General features: G+C 42.0%; 1 protein-coding gene across 2 annotated transcripts in view; it reads right to left on the minus strand.

The window, feature by feature from the left end:
- MANBA (mannosidase beta) overlaps positions 1 to 8,712 on the minus strand; it is a 68,751-nt gene extending 60,039 nt beyond the window's left edge. The window contains exon 1 of one of the 2 annotated variants that reach the window (XM_026659875.2): positions 8,529 to 8,712. In XM_026659875.2, the coding sequence (XP_026515660.1) occupies positions 8,529 to 8,582 (54 nt within the window). In that variant the 5' untranslated portion in view covers positions 8,583 to 8,712. Of the gene's footprint in view, positions 1 to 230; positions 654 to 8,528 lie in introns of those variants that run through there. The other variant, XM_026659874.2, reaches the window with a different exon arrangement.
- Between the last annotated feature and the right edge of the window lie 3,848 nt (positions 8,713 to 12,560).

Below are 12,560 nucleotides of genomic sequence, written 5' to 3' on the forward strand. Positions count from 1 at the left end.
CACCCGAGCACGGCCCACACCCTAAACCCCGCAGCACTGGCCTAGAGCAGGAACGGGGGGGAGGGAGACCCACCACCAGCCTCCTGCCCTTGCCCAGGCCAGTGCTCTGATCCCAGCCGCCGGATGGGCAGCCAGACAGACCGACGGAAACACCATCTCTGAGGGCAGCGTCGGCGGGGGGTTCCCGGGCCCCTGCGAGGAGAGAGCCGTAGCCCAGCGTGCATCAGTACCTGGATGAGGCCCTGGCGGAGTAAGGCCGTGTGAACGCAGCCAGGCACATCCCCTTTCAGCACCACCGAGCCGTTCCCGTTGCCCAGCCACCAGCCCCCTCGCAGGCTGTGCACCGCCGGGCCTGGGGGGCTGCCAGACAGCGCCCCCCGCCCCCAACAGGCAGCAAGCAGCAGAAGCAGCAGCATCCCGGAAGCTACCGCGAGCCGCCACTAGCCGGGACCCGGGCTCGCCGGAGGGGGCATAGGGCTCCGAAGCCCGCGGGGTAAGGGGCTTAGTGCAGCAGCCACAGCCGGTCTCCGCCTTCTCCCTGCAGCCCCCGAAGCTCTCGGCTCGGCGGCAGCGCGGTGCACTCCGCTGGGAGCAGGGCGCCTGCGCCGCCTCTGCAGGCCGCTGCACCCGGGAGCGATAGGCGAGAGTCTTCCCCCGGCCCCGGCCCGTCTTCCGCACACCCCGTTGGGGCCAGCCTGCAGAAGAGCCGCGTGCAGAAGAGCCACGCGCAGCGCCGGGGAGGGGAGCGAGGAGCCGCCTTCCTGGCATTCACTAGGCTGAGTTGGGTTAATGCACTGGGCATGGCAGCCAGGCTGCGTTCCTCGCCCTCCTAGCGCCCTGTGTGTTTTACTCCCAGACACGGTGAGGAGCAAATGATGCCCCGCAGCTTGTGGCAGAGTTGGGGGGTTACAACCGGGGGCAGTTGGAAATATGCACACAGCCTGGCAAAGCAGTTCCCTCCCTGCAGGTCCTGCTGCTCAGCGCTGATCTGTCTCTAACCTCCCCCTTTCAGGCTCTCAAGCTGAGGCGGGGGCAAGTGGGAGTGTTGACTAAGAGTAACAAATGGGTGAATACACGCAGCAGGTTTTTTTTGGGGGGGGGCAGAATTTAAGATTAAGTGGCTGAGTTTCCTACTATACAGTCTCATTAAAATACCATAAGCGTTAGGGGTAGCAGTTTGGTGAACCTTTGTTGAAAAAGAAGCTAAGACTTATCCTAGGCATTACAGGCCAGTCAACCTTACTTTTATACCCGGGATAGTGGTTGAAACAATAATTATAAATGGAAATAAATCAATAAAGGACAAACCACCACAGCTTTTCCAACACAAAGCCATCTCTCTCTCTCTCTCTCTCTCTACTATAATTCTTTAACACAACAGTTGATATAATTTATATAGCCTTTCAAAAGGCTTTTCACAAAGTCCATCACAATAAACAGTTACAGAAACTAAACTGTCATAGTGCAAGGTTAGATAGAATCATAGACATGTAGGAGTGGAAGGGTCATGGATCAGAAACTAATAGAAAATTAAAGTAGGAACAAATGATCAGTTTTTCTCTGTGGGGAAAAAACTAACAGCAGTATCTCCCACGTTTCCATAGTCAGCTCAGTATTGTTCAATACATTTAACAGAAGTCTAGAAAAGGGAGTCAATAGTCAGGTAGCAAAATTTGCAGAAGACACAAAATTATTTAAATTAGTTAAGACTATAGAAAATTACGAGGAATTTGTAAGTTACCAAACAAAGCATTGGAGGTGGGAAACACTAGGGCAGGTGAAATTCACTGTTGATCAGTTTACATAGACTTTCTAGGGCCTTGGTTCTCTTCTCCACCCTGTTTTTGTCAAATGTTGTTCAGCTGGAATATTTTTTCCCTACGAAGGAGCATATGCCTTTGCCTGATGTTCTCTATCCAGCCTGAATTTTGCTTTAAAAGAATTGAAAAAGCTGTGAAATTACGATAAAGCTGAGGTTCATGGTGAAGCATAATTAACAATGCATTATTAGATTTATACATTTGTAAAAGGGAAGGAAGGGATAATCTTGAGCCAAGAGATCTGGGTCTTATTCTCAGCCCTGTTATGTGAGCCTGATAACCTTGGTAACTTACACAGGCTTCCTTTGTGATCTTACTGACCTCTGTCTGCATTTTCCCCATTTGAAAATAGGACAAATGGACTAGCACAGGCAGCAATAGTAGGTAACTTGAGCCTCACTTTTTTAGGGGCATCTAGATAGTTTGGCTCCTGAGCTAGGTTACATTAGTCTTAAGAGCTGCCCTAACTTGTGCTCCTGCTTCAGTGACCCCTGTGGACCACTGCAAGGGCACAGAATTACCAAGGCATACAAGCTTCTTTTCTCACCTCTGGCCTGTCCCTGACCCCCTGTCCTCCTCTTCCATGGCAGGCATATGGTCCCTTGCATGGGCAACACCAAACTGGTTTAGAAAGGCCACAGGCAATTGTGAATCCGAGCCAATAACATCAGTGGTGCAGAGGGATTTGCACTGGTCCTCTGAACCAGGAAGATGCACATCATGACAAGTTTACTGTGCTCCCTGAGATCCTCATATGGACAAAGCCACAATAAGTGAAAAATATTGTTCAAATTCCACATAACCCCTTTCAAAGTGTACAAATACACAAAAGGTACTTGGATCCTAAAAACTCTTTGGTTGGTTGTAATCACCTCCTGCTCAGGCTGCTGTATTTCTGTAGTAGCCAGAAATACCAGCCTGACTCAGACCAAAGCTGCTCCACAAAGATATTAGCAACTTAAAGGAAAACTTTTTCAGTGTATGCACTCAGCTGTAATCCGACTAGAAAGCTTTTTTTTTTTTTTTTTCCCCTCAAACTGCCAATTTTTGAGCTGACAATGACTTCCTTCTAAAACACAGCTTAAAATGAAATTGAAGGTGGTAGTTTCAGCGTACACTGAAAATTTTAGATTAGGGTTTCCAGTGCTTTTCAAAATATACTTTTAGTTGATTAAAATTAGTGTAATTATTTTCCTGTGCCAGAGTACATGTTGATCTGTGGGAGCCCTAGTCCACAAGTTCTATTTTTTTGTTCCATAATCACACAGGTTGGAGTCTTTATGAGGCAGGCACTTGGCTGCCTCAGGACTGCCTATTTAATAAAACATTATGAAGAGCAAGAAGGGAGGTTAGAAGTGTTTAAAAACTAAAAAAATTAGCAAGTGCTTTAAATGGAGGCATATGTACACACACACCATTTTTAAAAAGTATAATCAGAATAGACAAGTTAAATTGTATTTTTAAAGGTTGATGTAGATGCATATAAAGGTGGTTTCATGTGCATATATGTGGAACCTACAAGACATGCAAAGACCCCTCCCCCCCCCCCCCACGAGCCTTACACACCTACATATATAATGTGGAGGAATAAAAGCTGCCTGATCATGGGGGACTTCAATTTGAGTGACAGATGCTGAAGGTCTCATAGTGCCAGTGGTAAAGTATCCTTGAAATTTCTAAATATTATAGATGAAAATTTCCTAACTCAAAAATGTTGCATCCAACATGGGGGAATTCTATATTAAACTTCGTCTTGACCGATAAAGAGGAACTGATCGCAGAACTAAAAATTAATGGTAACAAGTACAAATGATCATGACTTGATCACATTTATAACATGCAAACAGAATAAAGTCCAGAGCAGTGACATACATACATATAAATATATCTATATCTGTATATACCCAGTGCTTTAAAAAGGTCAATTTCACAAACCTGAAAACAATTATGAGTCATATCAGCTGTGAGGGAAAATTTAAACAGAAAAATGTGAATGATAATTGGGAATTAATAACACTTTACTAGATGCCCCAAAAGCCACAATTGATGAAGAAGGCCATATTGGTTAAAAAACAAAAAACCCAGACCTGGTTTAGAGCAGTGGCTCTCCAACTTTTTTTACTGGTGACCCCTTTCACATAGCAAGCCTCTGAGTGCAACCTCCCCCTTATATAAAAAAGTGTTCTTAAATTTATATTCAACACCATTATAAATGCTGGAGGCAAAGTGGGATTTGGGGTGGAGGTTGACAGCTCGTGACCCCCCATGTAATAACCTCGTGACCCCCTGAGGGGTCCCGACATCCAGTTTGAGAACACCTGGTTTAGAGGGATAGTGAAGACAACAATAATAAAATAAAATAAAAATAATAAATGGAAGAAAAGGAAAGCTGATAGTAATGAATATAAATCAGAAGCTAGGACTTGTAGAAAATTGATACGGGAAGCAAAGGGACAAATCTGTGGCCATCAGAGTTAAGAACAATAAGGACATTAAGTATATTATGAACAAAGAATCCTAATAATGGTATTGGGTCCATTACTAGACTAAAATGGTAAAATTATCAATAATGCAGAAAAGGCAGACATGTTCAATAAATATTTCTGTTCCATATTTGGGGAAAAACAGATGATGTAGTCATATCATAGGATAATACTCTTTCCATTCCACTAGTAGCTCATGAGGCTATTAAACAGCAGCTACTAAAGTTAGACATTTTAAAAATCAGCAGATCCAGATAACTTGTATCTAAGAGTTTTAAAAGAGCTGGCTGGAGAACTCTCTAGACTGTTAAAGGTGATTTGCAGTAAGTCTTAGAATATTGGGGAAATTCCAGAAGACCGAAAGAAAGCTAATACTGTGGCAATATTTTAAAAGGGGATGATTTAGGTAATTATAGGTCTGTCAGTCTGACATTGATCCTGGACAAGATAATGAAGCAGCTGATATGGGACTCAAATACTAAAGAATTGAAGGCAGGTGATATAATGAATACCAATCAGTTTATGGAAAATGGATCCTGTGAAACTAAGCTGATTTTTTTTTTCTGAGGTTACAAGTTTGGCTTCTAAAAGTAATAGTGTTGACATAATAGACGTAGACTTCTATAAGGCATTTGACTTGATATCACATGCCATTTTGATTAAAAAACTCAAATAATACAAAATTAACATGTCACACATTAAATGAATTAAAAGCTGTTTAACAGATTGTTTACAATTACATTTTGAGACCTGAGAATCATCATTGAGCGGGTGTGTTTCTAGTGGGGTCCCACCGGGATCTGTTCTTGGCCCTACACTATTTAACATTTTTATCAACGACCTGGAAGAAAACAAAATCATCCCAGATTAAGTTTGCAGATGACAAAAATTTTGGGAGTGGTAAATAATGAAGACAGGTCACTGATACAGAGCAATCTGAATCACTTGATAAGCTGGGTGCAAGCAATACATATTTTAATATGGCTAAATATAAATTTATATATCTAGGAGAAAAATGTAGTCCATACTTACAGGAAGGTGACTCTATCCTGGGAAGCAGTGACTGAAAAAGTTTTGGGGGGCAGAGGTGGATAGTCAGCTGAACAGAAGCTCCAGTGTGACACTGTGGCCAAAAGAGCTAATGCAATCCTTGGATGCATAAACTGGAATCTCATGTAGGAGTAGAGGCGTTATTTTACCTCTGTATTTGTCACTGTTGTGACTGCTACTGAAATACTGTTTCCAGTTCTGGGGTCCACAATTCAGGAAGGATATTGATAAATTGGAGACGGTTCAGAGAAAAGACATGATTTATAATAAGCTAAATGGACTGAGCTCCTTGAGTCTAACAAGGAGAAGGGGTGACTTCATTACAGTCTATGAGTACCTACATGGGGAACAAATAGTAAAGAGCTCTTCAATCTAGCAGAGAAAGGTAAAACACGATCCAATGGCTGGAAATAGAAGCTAGACAAATTCAGACTGGAAGTAAGGCTTAAAATTTGTTAGCAGTGAGAGTAATTGGAAAGTTGTTCCAATGGTTAAGGTTCATGATAGATTCTACATCACTGAATTTTAAAATCAAGATTGGATGTTTTTCTAAAAGATATGCTTTAGGAATTATTTTTGGAGAAAGTTCAATGGCCTGTGTTATACAGACCAGATGATCACAATGGTCCCTTCTTGAATTGGAATTTATGAACAGCATGACATTATCTTTGTCCTCTGTTCCTTCAGTCTCACCCCAATATGTTTCTCACACTTGTTTATTGTCTAAAATATAGACTGTAAACTCTTCAGGGAAGAGAACATGTTTTTATGTCCATAAATCTCCTAGCATATCTTTGGACAATGAATAGTTAATAAAAATACTAATAATGACTATACATTATAATACAGTTCTTTATCCTTATGAATTCAAGTCAAGCAAATGCTGAAATGAAGTAAGGCCAGTCTGACTGTCAAGTGGCAACATGTTGCAGCTGCTATGCAAGATTATTGAGTTTGAAAGTGAAGTGCAGGTGAGAAAGAGCTAGGAACACTATAGAATTCCTTTAGCACTCTGCCTTTAACTCAACCAATGTTAACTCAACACATATGTTAAAGTGTATGCTGCATTGTTTATGCTAGGCAGAACATGTTAGAATGCACTAGCAAACAACATACCTTTACATCTTAGTCTACTGCAGAGTTTCTCAACCTTTTCAGGTTGGCTCCCCTTTATTGGAAGTCAACAAGTTTTGCAACCCCCTTTCATTTAATATAAAAATAGGAGAACAAATGTATCAATGATAACCATATATAATTTATTTGTATGTATATTTTGAGAGGTCAACAGAGAATATTGATCTTGAAGGTTATGGGTGCGCAGGAGCAATGGAGCAAAATTCTCTTTGCTTTAGATTGTAATAAAATTCTCAATACCTCAAAAGACCCCTGATTTACTGGGAGATGCCACCAGTTGAGAAATACCAATCTAGACAAAGCCCCTTATGTCACTTTCAGAACAACCCCCTTCTGGCCAGCCAGTTGCCGAATAAGGGGCTACCCAACATGAGTGAGAATATCTGAATCAGAGATCTTGCTAGACTATGAGATACAAGTCATACTGAATCCTCTTTAGTTATCATTTCAGGTCACTCCAGAGCTTGAAGGAAATGAACATGTGGATTCAGCCACATCTTAGCAAACATGTGCATTGTGTGTGTGCCCTTGTAAAAAGTGTATCAACTGAAATGGTAAGGGACTATGCAGCTCATGGGTTTGATAATGGGATGTAGAGCTTTTCACCTCTAACCTGCTGTTTCAGATCCAGCCCGGGTCAGTAATGTCTAAAAGTTATCCTCTAATGGTTGTTCAGTGACCTATGTGCAATAATTCTGATGGTCACAATCCAGTTCCCACTGGTCAGGAATCCACATTTCTGAAAAGGCTATCGCAACAACCCTTTCAGCAATCTCAGCAAGAGGGCCAATTCATCGGTGCAAGCTCCTTGCAGGATCTGGTCTTAAATGAGTACTTATTTCTAGAAATTAAACCTACAAGGCCAGATACATTGATGGTATAGAAAGCATGTTCTGCCTCTGCCCAAGCTTACCTTGTTCTAAAGATGAATAGTGGAAGTAAGTCTTCACATGTGTGGGAAAAATTAGAGGGAACACTGCTGCACAATGAATTTTGTTATGTGCATCAATATGGAGGTGGTGTGTCACACATCACCTCCATATTGGTGCACATAAAATTCCTGTGGCAGGGGTGGGGTCGAGGGGCTTGGAGTGTAGGAGGGGGCTCAGGCAGAGGGTTGGGGTACAGGGGGGGTGACTTCAGGACCAACATTTTCCCTATGTACTAAATTCACAAAATTAAAATATTGAAACAAGGCAATGTTGCTTCAAAAAGATCCTATTGGATATTATTTCTACGCTGAAGCAGAGTTTACAGGAAACTGAGTTTTGACTACATTCCAGTACAACTGCAAGGTTTTTGTTTTGTTTTGAAGTTGTTTAGCAAGTCATGTGGTAGTTGTTCCCGGTAAGAAGGAAATTGCATTTCAAGATGTTTACTGTACTTCCGTGTTTTGTCTTTTTTTTTTTCCTTCCTAAAGACAGGCTAAAGCTGCACAAAGAAAATACACTGCTGTAATTAATTATGCTGAGAACATGCTATTTCCTTGTTCAAGGCTTATAACGAAGTTAAAACATGCCTCAGATTTTTTTCTTCAAATAGTTTTTACTGTGCCATAAGAGTTTAAAGATAAAACTACAAACTTCTGTACCTATAGAAAAATGATCTTTTGAATTAATGCAGTTTTCTCTTTTGTTTCCTGCTCCATCCTTTTCTATAATGCCACAAATTTTGCATTTTACAATGTCAGTTTTATGAGACTTTAGGTCAACAGATATTCCTCATCAATTCTGAGACAAAAAGCCCACAGGCAGAACTCTGCTCTGAAATACATTCAGAATAATTCCACTGACAATGGATTAACATAGCAGAATTTGAGCCAAGATCTTTTTTTCCAGAGCAATCTCTATTGTTATCATTAACATGCTGTAGACTCCTTCCGGATCATGAATGTTAGAAAGGGGAAAAAATTCACCCTGGTACAGGGGGCTTGTCTATCTTAGGGATTTTTGTATAGCTGTGGCAGCACTGGTGCAAACTCCCATGATAATGTACTGCAGTGCTGTAAAGTGCAACATGCACTGATTTGACTTTGACTTACCTCAGTTCCATCATACTGAAGGAAGCCCCAATTTACACCAATGCAGTATATCATCTATACTCTGCCCTGGAGGATCGTGACCTGGACGTAGCTTGAGTGTTCCCATAATCCTGAGAGCACTGCAGTCAGGAGTCTTGCATTCCTGGTACGATCACCCAACGCGTCAAGGTGAAAGATGAGTTTCCAGACGAACAGCGATCCGACCCTCCATCCCCACATCCTCAACGGCAGCTCAAGAGGATGGAAAATTTCTCTCAACAGTTTTGAAGGCTGCAAGTCCTATGGTGATTGGTGAGTGGCAACTGGAGCAGGCAGGGATTACCAGAAGCTCCTAGTCACGGACTGGCATGCAGGCAGCGGCTGTTAGATGGTTGTTTTTGCATTTGGACAAAGGCAGGAGTGCAACTCGGCAGCTGCAACAGCAACTGGGCAGCTGCAACAGCAACTGAGCTGCCCTTTTTAGGACCCACTGCACATCCCACATGGGGAAGGGGCAACAAAAGGTGCCCTAAACAGTCTGCCTTGCCTTGCCTACCCCGACTGGATAACAACTTTCAGAGGGATTATCTAAATTGTGCTCAAAACTGAACAATGAAATTTAGAACCTGGAACATTCAAACCCTGATGGACAATCCAAATAGTAACCAGTCAGAGCACAGAACAGTGATTGTGGCCAGAGAACCCAGGGGATATAACATCAACATTGCTGCACTGAGCGAGACCCGACATGTAGGAAAGGGACAGCTAAAGGAACAAGGTGGTGGTTACACCTTTTTCTGGACAGGAGCAGGCGATGATGAATGACGAATCCACGGTATTGGTTTCACCATCCAAAGCGAAATAATAAACCAACTCTCAGAACTACCAGTTAGCAACAATGAACAACTCATGACTCTCTGCCTTAAATTTACCAAGAACCAGCATGCAACACTCAGAGCATCACTCCAACTCTTGATGCTGATGCCAAAACCAAAGAAGGATTCTATGCCAACTTTGACCAAATTCTCTCCTCCATCTCCAAAGAGGACAAGTTTATACTCCTTGCTGATTTTAACACAAGAGTTGGACATGACTTAGAGCTTTGGAATGGCATGATTGGAAAGGAAAGAGTGGGCAAGACCAATTCCAATGGAATATTTCTCCTGACCAAATCCGCAGAACACAATCTAAATAAGCAGGAACACTATGTTCCAAAAGAACCAAAAGAACAAGTACAAGATATCATGGGAAAAAAACCCTATCCAAGCATTGGCATCTGATCGACTATGTTATTGTCTGTGCTCATGACTGAAGATGTCTATATCACAAAAGCGATGACATATGCCAACGATTGTTGGACAGACTATCACCTCATCCACTCAATTACTTCCAACAAACTTGCTTCAAAACATGAATGCAGAAGAAATCAGCCAGCTGAAAGATCAACATCGAGAGTCTCAAAGACCCAACCAAACCTGGCTTTTATGGCAGGGCCTTATCGAGAAACTTAATACATGGCCTTTATCAACCTCATGAAAGCAATTGACTCCATCAACCATGAGGTTCTGTGGCAAATTCTCCTAAAATTTGGATGCCTACCAAAGTTTGTTGCCGTCCTCTGACTCCTCCATGACAACATATCCGTGATGGTCATCAGCAATGGATCTGAAATGGACCCATTCCTAGTTAAGACAGAAATAAAGCAAAGCTGTGTCATCGCTCCAACCTTCTTCACCATCTTCTTTGGTGTCATCCTCCTCCTCCTCATCACAGACAAGCTTCCCTCCAGACTTGACATCCAATACAGATGGCAAGCTCTTTAACGTCAGTCATCTCCAGCCCAAGACAAACACTATTACTAAATCAGTCACTAAACTGCAATATGTAGACAACTGTGCTCCCACTCGGAAGAAGATCTTCAAAAAACAGTTGAGGCCTACAACCAACTAGGCCTCACACCCAACACCAAGAAAACTAAAATTCTCCATCGACAGGCTCCAAATCCCCAAGATCCTGCTCCCACAATCAAGACCAAAAAAGAGACCTTGGAGAATGTCGAGCACTTCTCCTGCCTCAGCAGCTGTTGCCAATAGTCAACATTGACGAGAAGATTCAACACCGATTCCAATGCACCAGTGCAGCTTTTGGAGGCTTGAGAAAACATATCTTTGAGACTCGTGACATCAAGAACCAAACCAGGCTTCACGTGTATCTGTCTGTTATCCTTGCTCTACTGTATGGTGCCAAAACCTGGGTTGCATGCAGAAGGCAGCTCAAGGCTCTTGAATGATACCATCAACTGTGCCTCCACAAGATCTTCCAAATCAAGTCAGATGACTGATGCACCAACATCAGCGTTCTGTGCCAAGCCAAAACTTCCAGCATGGAAGCTATGATCATCTGCCACCAACTCTGTTGGGCTGGTCACGTTCTCAAATGCCAAACAAATTGATTCCCGAAGCAGGTCATTTTCTCGTAGTTGAGCCAAGGCCAACGGACGAGGGGAGGGCAAAAAAGCACTTCAATGACACTCTCTAAGCCAACCAAGAAGAAGTGCAACATCGATATAAATTTATGGGAAACCCAAGCCTTTCACTGATTAAAATGGAGAAGGACCTTGTGGCAAGGATTCCACCATTTCAAGACCCAAGGGAGATAACAACAAGAAACAGAGAAATGGGAAAGGAATGAATGTGCCGCAGCCTAACTCAACAGTCCATATCCACCCATTCCACCAGGAAATGTCTGCTCCAACTGTGATAAGTTCTGTGGATTTCAGATGGGTCTCATTAGCCACCTGCAGATCCACCAGCGATAATTGGCTATCATTTCTTAGAAGACAATCATTCTCAAACTTAGAGGGATCGCTGGCTAACTACATCTACACTGTGGGGCTTGCACCAGTGTGGCTACATCTGTGCAGAGATCCCTAAGGTAGGCAAGCCTTCCAGTTCATGGTTGATTGTACCAGAAGGGTGAAGAGCCACAGCCAAAGTGTCCATGTGAAGAGGCCAAACTATGGGCTGGCATAAAAAGGCTTTAGGACTGCACTGCAATACTACAACTTAGCTCTGGACTCAGGGAGGGGTAGGCATAGAGAATGCATTTCAGGCTTTATGACAGTGAATTTCCTCCTAAGAGGATGTTAGAAGCAAAATTAGGAAACAAATGAAGATTAATTTTAAGCAAGAGCATTGTTAATTGCCTCACTGGTATAGAGCTTCATACTGGGGCATCATAAGCAAAATATCAAATCTCAGATTTCGGCCCTACAATTTTGTCTTATGGTTGTTTTAAAAGTCTATGTAAGTCTTTATAAGCTCACTCCTAAATAATAATAATAAAAAAATAGCACTAACAATCATGAGCAATTCAAAATTTATAAATGTGTGGGACGGAAATAAATTCAACTACCATCTCTATGCGAGCAATCATCAATAAAGGTTGCAAAACTTTGAGGAAAACAGACAAAAAAATTGATTCAAAAAAGGGTCAAGTGTCATGTCAAGTCTTCAGTGAGAACATGCACATTCCTGTGTTATATCTGTTCGCAGTCTTGCTCCTTATGGACCAGACTATACAGCCACATGAGAATACATGTGATGCCATGTCATTGACTGATATGACAGACAGCCATACTAGTAATTACACCTCAATTTGTGATGTAGACATATATTTAGTTACCATTAAAGTTCCAGTTACAAATTAGACCAGACTAAAATCCTGCCTACATTTAAGAAATTTGCACTGATGTAAGTTAGTCTGCTGCAACCCCCTAATGTGGACGTAGTGCATCAATGTAGTGTGGAGTTTATAACAGTGAAAGTTAATCCAGTAAATTGTGTATCACATCAATGTAATTACACTGGTGCAAATTTCTCATACATAGAAAGGAGCTGAGGGAACAGACTTATTGGCTCTTAGCCATATGTTATTAAACAGTAAAACATTGGTCAAGCTCTTAAAGCCATGAAATAGCTAGAATTATGTGTAATGCACTTAGTACACTAATAGCACTACCAAAAAAAAAAAAAAAAAAAAAAAAAAAAAAAA

The sequence above is a fragment of the Terrapene carolina genome, unplaced genomic scaffold (assembly GCF_002925995.2).
Source record: "Terrapene carolina triunguis isolate 2854851 unplaced genomic scaffold, T_m_triunguis-2.0 Scaffold706, whole genome shotgun sequence".
In the NCBI taxonomy this organism is placed as follows: Eukaryota; Metazoa; Chordata; order Testudines; family Emydidae; genus Terrapene; species Terrapene triunguis.